The sequence below is a fragment of the Acartia tonsa genome, chromosome 13 (assembly GCF_053477335.1).
Source record: "Acartia tonsa isolate MP-2025a chromosome 13, ASM5347733v1, whole genome shotgun sequence".
Taxonomy (NCBI): domain Eukaryota; kingdom Metazoa; phylum Arthropoda; class Copepoda; order Calanoida; family Acartiidae; genus Acartia; species Acartia tonsa.
The window spans coordinates 36,995,595-37,018,136 of NC_137272.1; the positions used below are offsets into that span (position 1 = coordinate 36,995,595).

The window sequence follows — 22,542 nt, forward strand, 5'->3', positions numbered from 1 at the left end:
CCAGCCTGCCATTTGTTTATTAGTAGCGAAGCTACTCTATAATTCACAATGTCCGTCCGTCCGTCTGTCCGTCTGTCCGTCTGTCCGTCCGTCTGTCCGTCCGTCTGTCCGTCCGTCCGTCCGTCCGTCCGTCCGTCCGTCCGTAATGAATTGGGGGAAACGTGATTTTCTCGGCTCCTATAAAAGATAGAGAGCTGAAATTTTTTGACAACATTCCCATCGATAAGGAGCACAATTAACTATAAAACATCAATGGCGGTCGGACGGCTTTTTAACAGGTTTTAGGCTATTTTTATATTTTCCAAATTTTCCCCATATCTTTGGAATTTATGGTCCGATTTTCAACATTTTTTCAGTTAAAGATATCAAAAATAAATTTCTCGTCATTTGAAGAAAACAACAATGACGGTCAGACTGCCTTTTTGCAGGTTTTTGGCTATTTTTATATTTTTCACATTTTTCCCCATATCTTTGGTGTTTATAGTCCGATTTTCGAATTTTTTCAGTTAAAGATATCAAAATTAAATTTCCTGTCGTTTGAAGAAAAAACAAAGACAGTCAGACTGCCTTTTTGCAGGTTTTTGGCTATTTTTATATTTTTCACAATTTTACCCATTATCTTTGGTGTTTATGGTCCAATTTTAAAACTTTTTTGCATTAACAGTTTCAAAATATGTTTTCCCACCGTTATGTGCATCTAGTATGTAATTTACTTTAACCGTCTTCATCATACAAAATAAAACAAGGTTTCGTGTTTATTTTCTCCAATAAATCTATTCTTGATTTTGATAAATACACTTTAAATCTACTTCTACGTATTCCCATCCACAATTTTTTGTGCTTCGCTACTTATGGATGTTGTCATCCTTGTTTTTTATTTTTTTACTTTTTTTCAATTTTGCTTACAATGGATTCGTAATATTTTTCTGATTCTAAAGGTATATATGAACCCATATTTTTTTACCTGTGAAATGATAAAATTAAGTTCAAAGTTTTTATTCTCGTGGGTTTAAAAAAATCAATTTTTTCAATAATTACCTGACAAAATTCAAAAAGTAAGGTGTCAAATTAAAGATCTTACTATTTTTGTACATAATGGACATTTTCTTCCTTTTTTTGTTGCGTTTTAGTACCTTAAAATCGACTTAATCTTTTTTTTAAAAACTTAAATTACTTAAAAAATAAGAGGTCTACAAAAAAAACCGATTGCATATCTGAATTCTATGAAAAATTTTACATCTACTACTTACTAAAAAAAACCGGCTAGCTATAAAAAAAAGTTGATACACCTTCTTTAAATAACAAGGATGACAACATCCATAAAAGCGAAGCACTGAAACGGTAGGACAAACGGACATTAACACTTGTATAGTATCTGAACTGAAAAATCGGAACATAAATGTATAAATGTCGAATCAAAATTGTAGGTAAATTTGTTGAAAAACTGCTTAAAAACAGGATAATGTTTATGGACATACTTACATTTTTGGACTTGATTATAGAGTTGCTTCGTTTATAGTATTGTTCTTTGTTGTCCCAGGAATCAATATATCAAAAATCAGATCAAACGGATAATTAAAACACTTGAAAATTTGTTGTTAAAAAAGTAGAAAAATCAACATGTTTAAAATGGACGTACGGACATTCTGGTAATGATTATAGAGTTGCTACGCTTTCTAAATCGTACCCAACTACTACAGGAATTATCATGCAAAGTTTGAAATCGATAGGACAATTCTAACATGCCTAAATTAACGAATAAAAGCTATCTATCTCGGACGGACGGACGGACGGACGGACGGACGGACGTACGGACGGACGGACGGACCGACCCTAATTATAGAAAAGCTTCGCTTTTAAAAATGGGCAAACACCCAAGAGACCCCTAGATACTTAAATAATAAAATAGATTGATGGGTAAATCCTGTTTGATTCTTCTTCTTTTTACTTATTAACAGTTAAAACAAGGATGACAACATCCATAAGTAGCGAAGCTCAAAAAATCCTAGAATGGACAAACGGACAAAGTAAGTTTATTGAGCAGATGTTCAGTTCAATGAAAGAAGAATTTGCAGAAACGAAAATCACAAAACCTTCAAAAAAAAAAATAACGTTTACATCTGTATAGATTAGATGCGCATATGTCATAGGAATCTTTCTCTGAAAAATTCAGCTGTCCATCTTTAATAGCATCCCAAAAAGTTACATTTCTCCCAAAGCGTTACGGACTGACTGAAGGACAAAGTGAAACACTAAAAAATTAACCCATCTCCCTTACCCACATACTAAAAAGCCTAAATATTTTACCTGAATAAAGTTGAAGTCCTTCTGGGTTGGTTGAATAATGCTTCTACCCAATTGAGTGCTTGACAAACGATCTAAAGCTTTAGCTTTGCGCAAATCTGATCCAATTTATAGGTTTTCATTCTCTTATCAAATACTAAGTAGTAGGAAAAATATTGAAGAAAAAATAGGTAACTATTACGCATGTTGACCGCTTTCCATTGAAGGAAAATTACTATCCTAATATATATAGTAATTTTGTCTGTAGCCTAAGACTGAACCGATTAAGTTCTCCATTTTATGGAAACTACATTTAGGTACTGGAATGGTTTTAGGCTATGTTACAATTAGATTTAAGTTCTGGAATGGATTTTAGGTTTTTTCTCCCTTTGAATACAGAGCTCTAGTAGCTAAGGGCGTAACCGCTAGTTTATTTTAAAGTAAGAAAACCTGCCTGTATTAAGTCTGTACAAAAACTTGACGAAAACCAAAGCTTCGTCATTATCCAGACCAAAACTATGAATTTCATTGGTTGAAAATCTTGTAGTACGAATCATGTACCTAGAATATGATTTTGTTTATCTTAAATTCGAATATATTTGAAATAAAGCAAACATAATCTATTTTCTTTAACTAAATACTTAAATCTAGATTATGTGTATAACATTATTACTACCTAATCGTCTTAGCAATCTGTTAATATACATTTTTGGGATTTATGTACAATTGAATAAGACAAATATAAGGGGGGGGGGGGGGGTTAATGCAACCATCTTGTAATCAATGTATAAATGGCACTTAAAATTCGAATTTTGATCTGAAATTTTGCATGAGTAATCTTGGTAGGTCTATTTTCCCTAAATCGAAAAAAAAGTTGAAAAAGTAACGGCTAACGGCTCAACCGTTTTTTGGCTATTTTTAGGGCAAATCTGTCATAAATTACGTAGAAATCAACTTTTTGAAACATATTTTTGCTTTTAATCATGTGAAATGATACAAAAAAAAACATTTTTTTAGATTTCTAGTACCAGCAACTACCGGCTAGAACCGTTTGAAAACGTTTTAGATCGGAAAAGATCATTCTGTGGAGAGAGGTTTCGTGATGAATTTCGCTTGAAAATACCCAACAAATGGCTAAACGGATGAGCCGCCAGCCGTTAGCCGCTACTTTTCCAACTTTTTGTTCGATTTAGGGAAAATAGACCTACCAAGGATTACTCATGCAAAATTTCAGATAAAAATTCGAATTCTAAGTGCCATTTATACATTGATTACGAGATGGTTGCATTAACCTCCCCCCTTTAATCTACATTCCCAATGCCGATAAATAAAATTACAACATTTCAATGTAGATTAAAATTGTTTGATAAAAATATAAAATGACACTTCTAGTTTAGAACCAACCAATCCATCCTATAATATAAAGTATTTAGCATTTTTATCTGTAGCGAAGCATCTCACTAACCGCTGTACCGATATGGTTCTCTTTACAGCTTCTAATAGGTCCTGGGAAAGTTTATAACTATTTCGGGACAGGGTAACACTTGCATCTAAGGGGAAATTGCAAAAAAAAACTAACCCCATCTAACGGCGAGTTCTACAGGGGCGCGGTCGCTAGAATTGTTAAAAAGTACCTTATGTTTTCTGTTGTCACAATTTTTAAAAACTACGAACATTCAAGACATATTAATGAAGATAACCTGGTACAAATTTTTGCATTCTCATTGTCCCTTTCTTCCATGAGCTCCTGTTTGTACGCCATGTTGGAGAAGGGGGACTTCAACTCTTGAACAAACCCAAAACAGCGGTGGAACTTTTTTGTGATCACGTTGAAGATGTCCAAGGTAACAATTGTGTGTGGAAAGCCCATTTCTGTTTCCAGCTCTGATAAATAGATGCAAATATTGATATTAAAAACACAGCTGGCTTTATGAACAGAAAAAAGCCGTTGATTGAAACAAAATTGGGATTTTATATTACTAAGATACACTAGGTACCAACCTATTTATTGAACTTCTACAATGGTCAAGTAAAGAAGTGATAGATTAGACTTAAATTTTTCTTTAAGAAAGGCCTGGGAGTGGGCTTCCTAAATTAGTGGGTATTATTCTTATTTTAATCTTCGTGGAAAATTGTCTGCAATAAAATGATATACATAATTTTTTAGTAAAGCTGAGAACCAGTTCTAAACTAGCAGATATTAATCGGTTTGAAGCTATACTGGAATACATATACCTGCTAGGGTAAGAACACTGTAACAATAAAATGATGAACTGTCTTTCTCACGTGACTTGATCTTTTGTAGGATACATGGCAGACCTTTGTCTGTCTCTTTCTTTTCCTACGTAAAAAAAAAACATTTAGTTTTTTAAAATAGGAAAATGGATAGTTATAAAATTAATTTACAACCTAGTATGGAGCACTGTCTGGGTCCATAAACAGGCATACATTGATTTTCCAGGTAAAGATTCTAAGGAGTTCAAGGAATGATTAAGTTGTTCCTTTACCATAACCCTGGGTGTTTGAAATCAAAATAACATTAGCTCAAAAAGTTTTAGAACCACATTTTCTTATTTGTTGTCTTAAATTTTTGAGGTGCTTTAATTAAACCTTTATTGGTTGGTTCAAAACATCTTTAGTTATGACGTGGTGTCCCGCTGAGATTAGAACCTATCATCATTTCCACAACGAGTGGATGCGCTACATGTTGAGCCACGTAATGTGTAATACCTGGTAGCTGGATTGAATGGACGCCCAGATGTCATGTACGATCATCGGAAACAGAATGTTGGAGTAGTGACTGAATGACGAGAATCTCGTCGGCATGGTTTGGAGTTTATTATCCAAATTAGCCAAAATGTCTGGTGCGTTGCCTTCTGAATAAAAATAAAATATTAAAAAAAAGTGTATCAAAACACAAAGAAAGTTATTGATATAGATTATTTCGACATCCTTACGTATACAGATAGAAAGACAGACATATACCTACCTATTAAAACTGACACATTTGCAAACAAAAAGGTACTAATACATTAAGACAGACATATATAATATTAGAACTCTAGAATTAGAGACGTGACATGTATCATACATACTAGGTATACTTATAATCAAACAGACATCTAGCAGGAATCTAAAGTGATAAGACAATGTCCGACAAATTGATGTACATCCCAAATGTCAATACACAAAATTACCCCTTCTGTAGATTACAATTTGTGCTTGAAACGTTTGGACACTCATTTTAATGAACAAACAATCAAAATCCATTCAAAGTCCCACCGTTGTTAAAATACGAAATTTGAAAAAGAAAACATTATAAAACTTTGGGGACTAGTGTAATAAACAAACTAGACAAACTAACGACTTGACTTGTTCACAATCCTAAACCAAACCTCCCTCCCCCCTTATTTTGGAGAAATTAAGAACGTGAAGTTTATTTAGTTACTACTTTTCATCTTAGGTCAGGTTATACTTGGTACAGGTTGGCCCCTGCACGGTTTAGGCATAAAGAAAAAAACTACCTATTCCTCGCTTATTTTCAATTTAATTTTTAAAAAGGAAGGGGGGTTCTGCTCCAGCAAGGTACTTTGTGTAAAGCAACAATTATAGATTTATTAATGTACAGAATGTCTTTGCATAGTCTCCTTAAAAAGCAACCAACACAGGTAGCTTGTATAGTAACCAGGGTTTCGGATCCGGATCCGGATCCGGATCCGGATCCGCAAGGATCCGCATATTTTGAGTCCAAGGATCCGGATCCGGATCCGCAAAAAAAATGCGGATCCGGATCCGGATCCTTAGACTCCAAAAAATGCGGAAAAAATGGAAAAATCTACCTAAATTTATATAAAATCTCACACATTCTCTTGATGAGAGCCAATCTTTAAGGTTTAGGTTCAGACTTGAAAATTAAAAGTATTTTTGACTTCGAATTGAAGAATTAATTTTTTTTGAAAAATTTGGTGATTTTATTTTTATTGTCAAAGATCCGGATCCGGATCCGGATCCGGATCCGCACTGACCAAATTTTGAGGATCCGGATCCGGATCCGGATCCGCATAAAATCAATGCGGATCCGAAACCCTGATAGTAACTATGCTTCACAAATGAATACCTTTGTTCTGTGAATCCCCTTCCTCTACTTGTAGCCATTCTGTCTTCCAATTTAGAATAATGTTCACTAGATTTTCATTTGTTATCAACTCTTTTTTCCTAAAAAAGATATGTTTAGAACAAGATTGGCTGCTTTTTAAAGAAAAGGGATGTGACACTAAAAATGAACCTTTTAGAATTCAGAAGAAAAAAACAGAATTAATTTGAAAAAAAAATTACAGTGCTATTACAAATCCTTTATACTAAAGTACCAGTATCTGTCTGTATGTAAGAGGCTGAAACTATTATTTTAAAATTTTCACCCATATTATATACTGCAGTGCTCTAATAAAGGAAAACTTATCATGGATATTTGAACGCTCTACTATTTAACATATTTGTCCTTGTAAAATTTCTCAGATTTTTTATACCTTTTTTGGACGGAAGAATCAGGGGTGGCAGTTGTCTTTTTAGGAGTAACACTGGCAGCTGTTTTTCCTGTTGATTTGGTTGAAGTATTTAACTTCTTGGCGGCCTTCTTTGATTTTATGCTTGCAGGTGTGCAATCTTGCTTGGAAATAGCTTTAGCTTTGTCATGTAAATTTAAATTGAACAGGCTGTCAGACTCAGTACTTGAATTACTTGTCAAATTTCTAAAACTATCATCATCTGTCATATAGCTATAGGCATCATTCTCTGCTTCTGAAGATTCGTCTGAAGTGTATATATCTAAGTCTGCATAGGTTTGCAAATGGTTCTTTTTTTCAGGTTCTCTTGGTTGTACAGTATTTGCAGTTTTTGGAATGGTTCTTTTGGCAGTCGCAATCACCCTTTTTGGTGTTTGGGTTTCAGAGTTTAAATTCAAACTCTGCAGCTGCTTAGTAATCACATGATCTATGTTTAATTTCTCTTTTGGTTGAATAATCGTTGAAATTTTTGTCAATTTCTCTACATTTTGTTTGGCAGGTTCAATTGTCTTAAATCTAAAACCAGCTAAATTTATATCCACTGCTGATGAGTTGGCTTGAGTCAAATTGTTGGCTTGCTGCTGTTGCTGCAAAGGCTTTGCTGCAGATTCCAAGGTTTTAAATCTGAAACCTTGTAAATCTGCATTTGTTGAGGTATTTGCAATTGGTGTTGTAGTTTTGGAGGTAGGATTGTCAGTGATTGAGGATAAAGATTTGAAATGAAAACTAGGTTTTTCTCCATCCAGTAGTGGCTTGAATTTAAAACCTGACAGACGATCATCCATTTGTTGAGCTGTTTTCTGTGGATAATGCTTGTCACTTGTTGTAAGAGCATTATCTGTGACAGACACTGGTTTTTCTTCCTTGCTGGAAAAGGCCCCCATTTCGGCTGAAAATAAGATAATTTCCTGTTAAATACCTACAAGTAAATATAAAAATTTAGAAGTGTATATTATCTAAAATTTCCATATCTCCCCCCGGAAAAGAAGGGAGTGCAATTAAATTGGAAATATTTCATATTTTTACTTTATAAATTTGGGAAAGAAATAAAGTGCGATGGGGGGAAAATTCATTTAGGACATAAATATTATGCTGTTAAACTATTTAAATTAAAAATATAAGTTTATAATATCAAGTGCAAGTATAATGCAATTATTATACTTCTATTTATTCAGTCAAACCTTCATCTAAAGTGTCCTTATTGAACTTACACACTTCTTTTTCCATTGCATAGTCCCTAGTATCTAATGAAAGAACATATAATAAGAATATCACACATAATACTTGAATCATCTTTCTAATTATCCTTTCACTTCAAGATAAAAGTATTTTTTGCATTGTATTATAAAAAGCTTTCCGCGGATATTAATATCAAAAATTAAAGATTAAAACCAGAGTTGATCGCCAATATTCATAGAAAACTGCCTATAATACAATGCCATACATAATTTTTCAGTATGATTGAAAACCGGTTATAATCCAGCGGATATTGATCAGCTTCGAGGCCATACTGGAAAATACCTTCCATACGATTGTTCTGTGTTGTTCCTTGACGAAAATCAAAGGTTAACTAAATGTAGAAAATGATTTATTTATACTGTAATCTTAAATTCGCTACGCGACAGTGTCTAGTGATAAAAGTAAAAGAAACAAGGATGTCAACATTCATAAACACAAAGCTTACAAAACAATAGAAAATATGTCCATTTTTGGGGAAGTTATTTTGCAAAGTTCTATTTCTATAGAACAAAATTATTTTCTATCATGACTAAATTAAATAAAAAAGTTAAATAGGAGGTAGGTATGAGGTTTTGCAAAGACATGTACAAATGAAAGTTTAATGTATATCCAAAAAATCTTCAAAAACTTTTTTTAAATCCAAAATAAACAGGTATTTTAAAACACCGTGTTAAATAATCTCCAATTTCTGACATGAGTCATCGTGTGTTTATTATGTCTTTAATTGCTGAAATATTTAGGTATTTCAACTTGTTAAGCCACATTGTTGTTATCTTCTGTTACAAAAAAATTAAATCCTTTTATTAATTTTACTAAGCCACAAAAAAATCGTGATTTAAAGAGGGATGTGATGATGTTTAGTAATTTAGATTTTTTAGACTTTAAATTTATAGGGATATGAAATAATTTTATTAGAGAGATCACATTACTCCCCACCCCCCTTCCGCGGGGCTTATAATACCCTAAAATTGGACCTAACCTCAGTTTTCTTAGTAGGTATTCCCTTTATAAAGAAGATTTTTACTCTTTTATCTTCTTTTCAAAAAAATTGTCAATTTTGTTAGTTCTAGGAGCCCCTGAGGGATAGAGGTGAACATGGGGTTGACTTCTTAAAAATAAGCTTGTTAAATTCAACATAAAAATATCAACAAAGAGTTACCCAATAAAATAAATTCAGTGTCACTTTTATTAAAATTTCCATTCAAATGTTAAAATGCATTAAGAGATAAACCTTCCTAGATTGGAAATTATTGTTCTAATCAATTACCACATTGATATATCATTGTCTATATTTTTCCTTTCCAATCAGGGAACTTTAGGGATAAGACAATGAATGGTTAAACAAAATTAAATCTTCTAAAGATTAAAATTATTTGTAAGATTTACCGCAGCTAGTTTTCGGTAAAAAATCTCATAGGGAGATTTCAAAATGTAAAACTGATGAGAGAATGTGTTCATAAATCTTAGATTACCAATATAAGGGGGGGGGGGGAATGTGGTGACTCGTCACACGACATACCAGCAATTTTATTTTGGGTGCTACTCCCTTAGTTTTAGAGATAATTGGATGAAATCTTTTGGGCTGGGTCACTAATTACCCCAACTATTGGTATCTTTAAAAAAAACGGCGGCGAGACCGCCGCTCCCGCCGCCCGCCGCCGTTTTCCGCCACCACCAAAAAAAAATTTTTATTGCATTTCTCGCCGAATTAGGCAATTTGGAATCATTTGAGACCCTGTTATTTTTTTCAAAAATTTTTCCCCTTACAAGCAACCCTTAGTCATTTTTTTCAAATTTTCGTTTATGAAGGTATATCTTAAATACAGTATGCTACTCCCTTAGTTTTAGAGATAATTGGATGAAATCTTTTTGTTTGTGTCACTAATTACCCCAAGTTTTGGTATCTTTGAAAAAAAAACAGCGGCGGGACCGCCGCTCCCGCCGGCCGCCGCCGTTTTCCGCCGCCACCATAAAAATTTTTTTATTGCATTTCTCGCCGAATTAGGCAATTTGGAATCATTTGAGACCATGTTATTTTTTTCAAAAATTTTTCCCCTTACAAGCAACCCTGCGGGGGGACATTTTTTTCAAATTCTCGTTTATGAAGGTATATCTTAAATACAGTATGCTATTCCTTTAGTTTAAGAGATAATTGGATGAAATCTTTTTGATTGTGTCACTAATTATAAGTTTTGGTATCTTTCAAAAAAACGGCAGCAGCACCGCCGCTCCCGCCGTCCGCCGCCGCCACGAAAAAATTTTTTTTATTGCATTTCTCGCCGAATTAGGCAATTTTGAATCATATGAGACCATGTTAATTTTTCAAATTTTTTTGGGGCGGTGGCGGAAAACGGCGGCGGCGGATGGCGGGAGCAAGGTTGCTTGTAAGGGGAAAAAATAACTTGGTCTCATATTATTCCAAATTGCCTAATTCGGCGAGAAATGCAATAAAAAAATTTTTTTTGGTGGCGGCGGAAAACGGCGGCGGACGGCGGGAGCGGCGGTCCCGCCGCCATTTTTTATTCAAATATTTTCAAATATTTTTTTACTGACCTACCTAAAAAGATTTTGTTTCAATATCTTTAAAAGCACAGGAGTAGCACTGAATTTAAGATATACCTTGATAAACGAGAATTTGAAAAAAATGACTAAGTCCCCCCGCAGGGGTGCTTGTAAGGGAAAAAATTTTTGAAAAAAATAACATGGTCTCAAATGATTCCAAATTGCCTAATTCGGCGAGAAATGCAATAAAAAAAATTTTTTGGTGGCGGCGGAAAACGGCGGCGGGCGGCGGCGGTCCCGCCGCCGTTTTTTTTTAAGATACCAATAGTTGGGGTAATTAGTGACCCAGCCAAAAAGATTTCATCCAATTATCTCTAAAACTAAGGGAGTAGCACCCAAAATAAAATTGCTGGTATGTCATGTGACGAGTCACCACATTTCACCCCCCCCCCCTTAAACTCTGATGTTCTTTCCCTCCGTGTTGAAAATCCTTTAGATACCAAACAAAGATAAGAAAGTCTGAGTAATTTCACAATGTTTATAAAAAGTTTAAAGATTAGACTAAATAAATCAAATAAAAATATGATTCATATTTCTAAAAGTACAAAAATTTGAAACATTAAAAGAAATTTTAAAATCCTACACTTCTAAACAAAAGTCAGGACAGGTTTAGTACGCAATAATATAAAAAAATATTCAAAAACCAATTTATAATTGGAATGAAATAGAAAGACGATAATATAAGATTTTTTGTGAAGGCCTTTAACAATATGCGTAGGATTATTTCGGACAGGTAGGTACCAATTGATAATTATGAACTATTTATAATAATTACCTACTCCAAAATACCCATAGATAATTCATACAATAATGCTTTTCTATGTGTCTATCATGTTCTATTCTGATTTTTAAAACATGTGACCATATTTAGTTATTATACTACGATCAAAAGTTATATTATTAGTTCGAGACTAGAAAAAATTCTACAAAAAGAAATGCGGTAGTATAGCTAAATCCACGATAACTAAAATAATAAACAACATACCTAACAATTTATAAGAGAAGGGGAACTCAATATAATAACTAGGGATGGGAATCCGTCGAATTTTTGGGCCGGATTCGGATTCCGGATTCTGAAGGAATCCGTCAAAAAAAGTGACGGATTCTTGCGGATTCCGGATTCTTATTTTTGGCGGATTCCGGATTCGGATTCCGGATTCTAGCAGTATTTTAAAGGGCCGTCCGTCACAGAGGAATAGCTTTTTTCATTAATTTAACACTATGTTACTTGGTTGAAGCCTTGATTTGTTTAAAGTGTTAAACATTTACATCACATTAATAATTATTAAAATTTGTTATGTACAAAAAAATTTAAGAGGGAGTTGTAAGAAAAAACTGAAGACGGTAATTTTAGCCTACCAATTTAGAATCCGGAATCCGCTATAAAAAACGGATTCCGGATCCGGATTCGAATTCCAAAATAGGCCGAAAATTGGGCGGATTCCGGATTCCCATCACTAATAATAACGGAAAAAGAAATATTAAATCGAGAATTTTACCCGCTTGGCGCCGACGGACAAACGAACATGGAGAAATTAAACAAAAGTTAATGAACTTTTAATATTTAAGTAAAAGATTTCGGAAACATAATCTTTCTTTACACTGTATCTTTAAATAGTTTAAATAAGGATATTTTATAGACCTATTCGTTAAGTATTCACCAATGAAATAATAATTTTACTAATTTACCAATTGATGTCGACAAAATACCTAAATAATAATGTCAAATATATGCTTTAAATTAACAAACGAAAGTTTACATATTCGCTTTCCAAAGTACGTACATTTAATTACATACCTTTGGCTTTGACATTAACAAAAAAAAATCATACAAAGTTTAAGATCTATAGTACAATTCTAACCTGCCTAAAAAACGAAAAGAGCTATAACAAACGGCCGGACGTTATAGCTTTAATAATAAAGGATTTGCAATTAAAAATGATTCACCGTCGCGCGCGCCTTAAATTCTGTCAATCATTTAAAATAATGAAAACCTGCACATAGAAACAAATCAAATCAGACAATACTTCTCTCGATAAAATTTCCTTTACGAAAAATTAATTTTAATCCTTTTTTAATGATTTATATTACTTTAATAATCATTTACTACTTATTTTTCTTATTTTTCATTTACAAAATGAAGAAATCCTATTTAATCACGTTGATATTAAATAAAAATCGGAGAATATTTCTGAGGGAATTTTGTGGTGCAAGTTTTCGAGGCATAACATGCCTACTCGCGAATACCGCGAAACACTATGAACCTAATTCCTTATTTCAAATAATATGACGAAATAATTAGGATTGAAAAGAAGAAAATTATGCTCGATGTTGAAGCAGGTTATGTATTGTAATAAAAAATACCAGATAAAGGTTTATTTTTGATGATGTAACAAGTGCCTAATAAAAAATTACGCCATACAATAAAAATGACCAATGATAGGCAAGTATACATTTTAATTGAATAATCATTGTATTGTATGACGTCATTTTTATTAGGCACTATAAGATGCTTCAACATCGAGCATACAACTTTTTCATATGACGGTAACTACAAGGTGTGTTATAGTCGAGTTCCCTTATGCCCCCCACCCCCAGGCTAGTTTAAAATTACTCAAATTAATGTGTACACCCTAATAGGGGCCCTGGATTAGAAGAGCAAAGGGGGGCTAGAAAAATGGCTAAAAACAATCCCAAACCTACATATAAAAAATAGCCTTAAACCATCACAGGGCTTATGTGAAGCTTGCCTAAAATAGAAAACGGTTTAGTATAAATTAGATCATAAGCTACAGACAAAAAAACCTTACTACTTAATACATTAAGATAAAACAACCTCTTTATGTCTGTTCCTTTAGCGCCATAATGAGCTTATTTTCATATTCTTATAAAAAATATTAATAATTGATGATCTAATTATCTCTAGATTAACTTTCTATATTATTGAATATAATAGAGGAAAGTGTCTTTTCAAAACTACTAATTTTGATTATTTAAATATTTTCATTGTATTTTTAAAATTTTCATTGTTGACCATAATAGAAAATCATAAAGTTTGCAGAGGTGGGGTGTACCACCCACCTGAACATGAAAAGCAAAGGAATACTTTTATAAAGATCTCTGAAAAATAGTCTTAAACTTGACTAAGATTTCCATTAAGATTATAAAGCAATTGTTCAATAAGTTTCCTAGATCTTATCATACACAAAGACAGACTTACTTTCACTTGAAAATCCAGCTATTGAATTAAATAGGATATTAAATGTATTCCTGTATTAAATGTATTGTATTAACAAACAAAAAATGAGAAATATCTATTAATTATAAATCAGATAATCACAGACAGGTAATTAACTTCAAGAAAATATTAGTCTGATGATTTTGTGATTAATTTTTATTTTCTAATTTGTCTTCAATTTTTCCGCTAGTTCGAAACAATCATATGAATAAATTTGGAGAAAAATAACATTTGGAAAAATTTCCCTTCTGAAAAAACTATAGGAATAATCATCTTATAATGAAAAGAAATTTCAAAAAGTCTTAAGAAAACTATACAACTTATTGGTAAGTAAAATATGTTTTTCCGCAATTTTCTTTTTTTGTATTCCATAGCCCAGTCCTGGTTAAGGTATCGCCAAGATTTCAAAGGATAAAAGTACGGACTATTTGACAGTAAATTACAGTAAGGTTGAGGTTAAAATGCTACTGTGATACAAAGACAGATACAAAAGCATAAGATCCTTTTAAATCAATTATGGAAATCAGTTTTCAATTATAATCTCATTTAATAGGAGGTTCAATTGTCATCAAATATTTTTTTTGTTATCAAAAAGTAAAAGTAAAGAGAAAGTGAGCATTTGTTTGTTTGTTTACATAATTATCCTTATAAAAAGTAACAGGATCTGTGTTTGTCTGTCTGTGTGTATCGAAAAATCTCACAAACCGCTGAACCGATGTGGTTCTCCTTAACATTGTATCTCCTCATAGGTACTAAGAAGGGTTAGAAATATTTTATGGAGGATACCACCACTTTCCAAAGAGAAATCACCCTAGAAAAAAAGACCCTATCAATTTTTTAAATTTTAATTTCGACAACACCGCCTTCCCCCCCCCCCCCCCCACCCACAACCTTACTTGTACCTAGAGGCCTCTAGGAGCACAGCAGCTAGTTATTCTTATTTTATTAGAAAAAAGGAGAAAACATGTATGTTAGTCAAACCAAGCCAATAACAGACAACAATGAACAGAAATTTCCAAGGGATGTTCATAAAATTTTCATCTATCTATCTATCTATTTATCTTTCTAACTATCAATTTATTTGTCTGTCTGACAGTCAGTCTGTCTGTGTGTATGTTTGTATGCCTGTCTGTCTGTATGTCTATACCTGTCTGCTTGTCTGTCTGACAGTCAGTCTGTCTGTGTGTATGTCTGTATGCCTGTCTGTCTGTATGTCTATACCTGTCTTTTTATCTATCTAAATATCTGACACCATGGAAACTGTCCCAATTTTGTATAACTTTTGCGGAACATGTTCCAGTTACGTCATATTTTTCTTTCCCGAAAAAGGGAAGGGAGGAAGAAAATCTCTTCAAAAGAGATGGGGAAAACCCCCTTTTCTCCCATCTCTTTTTTCTTCTCCCCTTCCCTTTTTTTTCTTTCCCCCTTCCCTTTTTCGGGAAAGAAAAATATGACGTAACTGGAACATGTTCCGCAAAAGTTATACAAAATTGGGACAGTTTCCATGGTGTCTAAATATCTATCTGTCTATCTATGAACACCCACGATCCACCCTCCTGGCAGAGACTTCTATGAGATGACAAGTAATATATTTGCTATTGTGAATGAACTCTCTGAGAATGATGATGACAATGATAAAGAAGAAGAAGAATCTGACAAGAATAAGAATCTTAATGAGCAGGGTCAGTTACAAAACAAATAAAATCAGGTGTCTAAAGGGATAAGACAGATGGCAGATAGATTGATGTACATCCCATTTGTTAATACACAAAATTATTCCTTTGAAAATTACAATTAGTGGTTGAAATACTTGGACATTTAACCAACTTAATAAACCAACCAATCAAAACCCATTAAAGTTGATAAAGCTTTGAAGCCAACAAATACGAACAAGTTATTATAAAACTTTGGGACTAGTGTAATAAACAGTCCATTGACCCTTCTCTCTCTCTCTGTATAAAAATACTTTAATTTATATTTCTTATAGTTGTGGCTTTGCCCCAATTATTGTCTTCAGATAGGTATGGATGGTCATTTAGGCATGTCAGAATAGTCCTATCGATTTCCAACTTGGCATTGCAATTTCTGTAGTGGCTGGGTCAGTGGAGCAGTTTATGAGATCTTACTATACTGGTCATATTTACAAAAAAAGAAAAGAAAATACTACTATCCTTATAATAAAGCAACAGGATGTTTGTCTGTACCAAAGGATCTTTCTAACCGCTGAACCGATATGGTTCTTCTTTATAATATAGATTCTTAAAGGTCCTGAGAAGGTTAAAAACAATTTTTGAGGAAGGTACAAGGTCCACCAGCCTCTCAAGAGAAATCACCAGAAAAATAATCTCTAACTAGCGCTACCTAGCGGCCAATTAGATATATTTTGGTAAACAGCTGATCTTAACATAGTAAAAGAAAACATTTTACATGTCTCTAGAGGCCTCTAGGGGCGTAACCGCTAGTAATATTATATATTTGGGAAATATAAGTGTAAAGCCCTTATTCCCCTTTACTGCCTTTATTCCCCTGGCGAAGCAACTACAACTGAATAATTGTAATTATTTATTTTAGATAAAGAATTTTGCAGCTATGATAGAATAGTATCAGGTGAAATTTTATATATTTATAAAAGCAAAGCATTTTTATATTTTGCGTCTGTCTGCCCGTCCATAACATCTAGCTCTTATCTTGAATTTAGTCACATACGAATAATATTCCTATAAAATTCAAACTTGGTATGATGATTCCTAAATCAGCTAGATACAATTTAGAAAGCATAGCAACTCTGTAATCATTACAAGATAGTTCGTATGTCCATTTTAAACGTGATAATTTTAAGCTTTTTTAAATATGAATATTTTGTAAGATTTAAACATTATAACTTCCCTTTATTTTTGAAAGATTTATACCTTGAATCAACAGGCATATGAAATATCATTATACTAACTTTGGAATATATTATAAGAAATTTTTGTCCAAAATTGTACATCTAATTTGTTGATCGTTTATATGGCTTTCTGATTTCTAAAACTTTGCTTTTATGGATGCTGTCATTCTTGTCATCGTATAGTTTACTATTCTTATTATTGCTACGCTATATTTCAACACAATTGTTCTTGCTAAAAGCAAAGATTTTCTACAACTAGGGTCGGTCCGTCTATACGTCCGAGCATCCTATCAGTTTCCCCTTTTAGTTAATTTAGACATGTTAGAAATGCCATAAGTATTTCGCATTATGATTCCTATAACAGTTAGGTACGATTTAGGAAGCGTAGCAACACTACAATTGTTATAAGAAAGTCCATATGTCCATTTAAAACATACTTATTTTTAACACTTTTGACAACATATATTTTTATGATATTATAATATTCTTATTCATCTGATTTTTGAAATAATGATTCCTAGGACATCAAGTTACAATATAAAAAAGCAGGGCATCTCAGGAATCAAACAAAAAATGAAAGTATGTCCTTTTGTCCTATCACTTATTTCCGCAATTTACAACAAATTTATGTACAATTCTGTTCAGACTTACAAATCAATGTTCTGCTTATTAACCCTTACAGATCGGGGGGGGGGTCATATTGACCCCCCCCTCTAGTTTTTTCAATGGCATTTTTTTTGTAGGTAAGATAGAGAGTTGTGACTTCATGACTTTTTAAGTTTAGTAATTATACGTCGGCAAGAGTTGATTTTATTAGGATATCTGGTCTGTGTCGGTCGTGGTGTCCGGTCAAAGTCGGTTGGGTAGCACCAAAATTTAAAAAAAATTCTAAATAAATCTTAATTTCTACATTATGACTTTTGTGTATAAGGTAGAAACCTAAAATTTTTTTTGGTGAATACTTAGATATCAATGACCTTATGAGAAAAGTGGTGTTATGACCGTTTGACCGCTCCCTGACCGACTTTATGACCGATTTTTGTCCGGCTTTTACTACAGTCATATATCATGAATATCGTGGCTTCTATTACAGCTAGAGACCTATAATTTTTTTTGGTAAATCCTTGAGCAACAATAAACAGATAAAAATATTAATTGGCGCCGCCAACCGCCGTTTTACCGCCGTAACCGCCGAAAATGGCGGTTTCCGTTATTTGCCGTTTTTCGGCGATGATCAGAAAAAGTAATTTTTTTGTTATGAAAAATAAAAGTTCGTCCTAAAATTTGGTCATCCTAGCTGCAAAATTGGCCGCTCTACAGCTGTTTTAAAATTTAGCGGCTGGCCGCTAAAAAGCGGCTAAGGAGCGGCCTGACCGCTATGACTAGAAAAAGTAATTTTCTCTAAAAATACACATGAACCACCAGAAAAAAATTTTACGTCTTTATCTGTAACAGAAGCCAAGATAGAGGGGGGGGGCAATATGACCCCCCCCCCCCCCGATCTATTAAGGTGGGAATAGGGGCCCGATCTGTAAGGGTTAAGTTCTGACACTCTACAAGGGTTATTGTTTATTTGTCCTTTGTTCTAATTTTGGAGCTTTACTTTTATTGATGTTGTCATCCTTGTTTCAGGTTATGGAGGACGTACAGCAGAAATGGACAACCATACAAATAATTCCAATAGTAGTACCATGTCACATACACTAATTATAGTTCTAACTTTGATTTTGGTTGTCCTCGTTGTTGTTGGATTAATTAAAGCACTCAACATAATACAATAATTTTTTTAAAATCTAAATAAAATTTTAAAAGAAAAGTTAATTCTTAAATATTTATGTAACAGGATATATGTTTGTCTGTCAGATAACTGCTGAACCGATTTAGTTCGCATTTACAATGGAGCTTCTCATAGGTCCTGAGAAGGTTTTAGGCTATTTTTCTGCCCTTTTATTTTCCGTTATGGTTTTCCTTTACAATGTAGCTTCACATATGTCTTGGGAAGGTTTTTACATATTTTGGGGGAGTGTACCACCATCCTCCGTTGAGAAATTGCTTTTTAAGACTAAAATTTTTAAGTTGGAGGAAGGGTAAACCCTTAAAAAAAAACTCAAGTGGGTCTAGCGGCTTCAAGGGGATAGGCCTTCCTACCTTTTAATTTTTAGTCTTAAAAAGAAAAGCGGAATGAAAATATTTGAGTAAATAGTAAATTTAAATTGAAAATGTGGGAAGGGTTTATGCCCCCCCCCCCCTCCCCCAAATTAAACCAAAAGTGGGTATAGAGCTTAAAGGGGCTACGCCGAAGTAATAAATCGTTGAAACCATCTTATCAATTTCATACCTTGCTCTATATTAGTGTCTTGATAAGCCTCTTCAACTGACCTCATAACAACGGAAGCTGCCGAATGAACTTGCGTCTCTAAATATATGTAATTATTATTAGTCAAAATTATGAAAATATTTATATACATTATATCCTATAATACAAAGTAGTAAGGTTTTTCTTTGTCTGAAGCTTAAGATAATCCGAATTGGCTTTACTTTTCAATGAAGCTTTAAAAATGTCCTTGGTGTTAGTTTTAGGCTATTTTCCTGGCCTACAATCCCCTTGCCTAGAAGCTACGGACGAAACAACTAGTATATGTATAAACTTTGTATCAAGGGGATATGTTTAAGATAGGCTAGAAAATTAGCTTAAAACCATCCAAAGTCTTCTATGATATGCATAAAATCTATGAATCTTAAAGGCTGCTAGCTGCAAAAGGGCTGAACGTACAGATCATTCCCGCACACTGTTTTAAGCGGCATAAGAATGCCTACAAATAATCTGGAATAGCCATAAATGCTAAATAGCAGTGTAGAGAAATGCGCGAAAAAGACCTATTTTACGCGTTTATTCTTCAGTGAAGCTTTACCTGTGCATCATTGGGTCTTGGCTATTCCAGATTATTTGTAGGCCTTCTTATGCCGCTTAAAATGGTGTACGGGTATGATCTGTATGTTCAGCCGTTTGGCAGCTAGCAGCCTTTTAAAATTTTTTACAACATTCGTTACCAGCAATATTTTACCGTGAACTGCAGTAGATCATAGATATCATTTAACTTTTATATGAGGATTTATTTATGAAGCTAACCTAAAAGATATAAGTACTAGATTTACAAAATTTACTATACATATACTTACTAACACTTTATAAGATGTAAACGGTTTAAATGTCGGCAAGCAACTATGCATTTATTTTTTTATTGAAAATACACTGAAAAAATTAGTTATAGTTATTAATTATTATGTGAAAATATTAAATTATTTTTAATAAACTAGCGGCTGTGCTCCTAACATCTACGGGGCTCTTTATTAAAAGGGAGAGATAGAGGACAGAAAAATAGCTTAAAACTATTCAAGTGATTAAATCTACAAATAAAGTAGCCTAAAACCATTCCCTGACCTATATGTAGCTTCCCTATAAAGGGAAACACAATCAGTTTATGTATTATTTATTAAAATCTTTAGCTTCAGGCAAAAAACCTTTGTACTTTACGTAATAGGATTAGCGCTCTCTATTCCTTAAAAATAATTTAAAGGCCCAAATTTAACTTGGTTTCTTAGCAAGTTGTGCCATCCAAAGAATAATTTTTAATCTTTTACCAATATCTAACTCTTTTAGATTCACTATTTTAGATATATGATCCTTACAACAATTGAAAAAGAACTAACTAATAACTAAACTTCGAAGATTTTATCTTTTTTGTTTCTGATAGTAGTCAAAACATTAGCTCTATGGTACACAGTGGGATCATTTGAAAAAGAATGGAACATCCTAAATAGGTCGACTTTTATCAATCATAGGTGTTAATAATAGCTGCAAAGAAAGAGCCAGAAATGGAATTTTTTTAAATTGAAATCTTTTTGATGCGTTATGTGATTATATATTGAATCTCATTATAGAGAAACTAGTGGCTTCGCCCCTAGCCTCTTAGGGCTTTGCCCCAAGAGGTTTGATCAACATCAGACATCAAGCTACTTTATATTAAAGGATAGCTGTTATAAATTTAGTTTACAAACTAAAAATTTTTAAAAACTTTTTACAGTGCAGTCTATAAGATTGAGAAAGTCAGGATTGTTTATGATATATTATTACTTGGATGTTGCATCAGATTTTTATGTACTCTAATAAAGTGATGCTCGCAGCTGGCTAAAACAACACGGATACCCCTTATCCACCCCCTTTATCCCATCACCTCCAATCTTACTGAATGTAAGAACAGGGTAATAAATGAAGTCCATATTAGCAACCAAAATCCAAGCATTCTATATCCATTATTCATTCAAGTGGACAGACTACTCTATAACTCAACTCTGGTATATCTTTTATAATAAAAAGTTTTGTAATAATTTTTATCACATCGTATTATAAACAGCTTTCCACAGAAATTAAAAGGAAAGATTAAAATCGCGTTTTGTTAGCCCCGAGGAGCGAAACCACTTTATTTTATGATTTACTATTGAATACAATAACAGCGCTATCATTCAAATACATATGTTTGTATTGAAATTAAGCTTCGCTTTTAAGAATGCTGCATTTTCTTATATAAAAAAGCTAAATATGATAAGCAACATATCAAATTTCGATCATTTTCAAGAAATTTTATAAGAAATTTGATTCCTATAAATCTTGAAATTTTTCAACACATTTATAATTTATATACAATTTCGCTTAGACTTAAATATTGATATTTTTCAGTTCTGACATTCTACAAGTGTTAATGTTCGTTTGCTAGTTTACAATATATTTCAATTTTAGAGCTTCTGATTTATGGATGTTGTCATCGTTGAAATATAACAATTTTTTGGAAATACTTACGACAAAAAAAATAATATATTTATAAAATTAATGGGCTATAAAGCTGTAATTTTGATATCAAATAAAAATTATAAACATTGTAAATGCATCCGTAGGATCTAGAGGTTCTGTATTCAAAATTAACAGAAATGGGTTAGAATAAGAGCTTTTACCACCCTAAGACTTAAATCTTATGTTAGGTGATTACCCCTAATGACTAGGCAGTTGGCCCCGCATGGCTAGAGCCTCCCGCAGAGGCTAAAATAGGAGAAAGGCTTCTGTGAAAAAACGACGAAACGCCCATTAAAATGTGTTAAAATACCTAAAAAAAACTTACTATTTTAATTATAGGGTATTATAGTTTTTTCGTTAGCTTTTTAAAAATAAAAAAATATATATACCAATAACGACTTCTAATAGATCTCTTTTAGGCATCCTTGCGACTTTTGAAAAAGAACTAACTAACTTTAAATATTTCTTTTTAAATTCGAGGATTTTAAAAGATTTTTTTCGAAGATTTTTAAATTTAAATCTCAAAACATCAAAAACTTCAAAAACCTTATCTTCATGGGATTCGCTATAACTTTTCTAATGCATGTAAAAATGATAATAGTGTTTTGGCGAATCGTCTCTGTAATCAAGTATTAAAATCAAATTCAGTCTACAAAGTTCAGACACTCCACAAAGTTCGTTTCTCCTTCCTTCTGATTTTAGTGCTTCGCTTTGTTATTTTGAAACGAATGCGATGGAATACGTTCATTTATAACAATTTTTTATACGTTTTACAGTTAGGGAGTTGAATCCATTTTTATAGAAGCAGAAATATAATCTATGATTATGGTTTGGACCCTCTAAAACTGTAATCTACCCTTCCACTTTCCCCTCTCTTGGTGAAGATATCTTCAACGCCGATACGATTTTTGAAATATAAGAT

At 32.9% G+C, this 22,542-nt stretch overlaps 1 protein-coding gene and 1 long non-coding RNA gene across 2 annotated transcripts in view; one reads left to right on the forward strand and one right to left on the reverse strand.

Moving 5' to 3' along the window:
• LOC145304097 (uncharacterized) overlaps positions 1-22,039 on the reverse strand; it is a 43,426-nt gene extending 21,387 nt beyond the window's left edge. The window contains exons 1-10 of the mRNA XM_080145858.1: positions 22,010-22,039; positions 19,110-19,187; positions 8,027-8,089; positions 6,810-7,734; positions 6,401-6,498; positions 5,014-5,159; positions 4,519-4,624; positions 3,984-4,167; positions 2,738-2,844; positions 2,308-2,402 (exon numbers count right to left, since the gene is read on the reverse strand). Of these exons, the coding sequence (XP_080001984.1) occupies positions 2,308-2,402; positions 2,738-2,844; positions 3,984-4,167; positions 4,519-4,624; positions 5,014-5,159; positions 6,401-6,498; positions 6,810-7,734; positions 8,027-8,089; positions 19,110-19,155 (1,770 nt within the window). The 5' untranslated portion in view covers positions 19,156-19,187; positions 22,010-22,039. The remainder of the gene's footprint in view (positions 1-2,307; positions 2,403-2,737; positions 2,845-3,983; positions 4,168-4,518; positions 4,625-5,013; positions 5,160-6,400; positions 6,499-6,809; positions 7,735-8,026; positions 8,090-19,109; positions 19,188-22,009) is intronic.
• LOC145304282 (uncharacterized) lies at positions 15,350-18,587 on the forward strand. The gene is made up of 3 exons (XR_013874049.1): positions 15,350-15,566; positions 16,456-16,491; positions 18,404-18,587. It is a non-coding gene; the product is annotated as an uncharacterized LOC145304282 (long non-coding RNA).
• Positions 22,040-22,542: the final 503 nt, after the last annotated feature.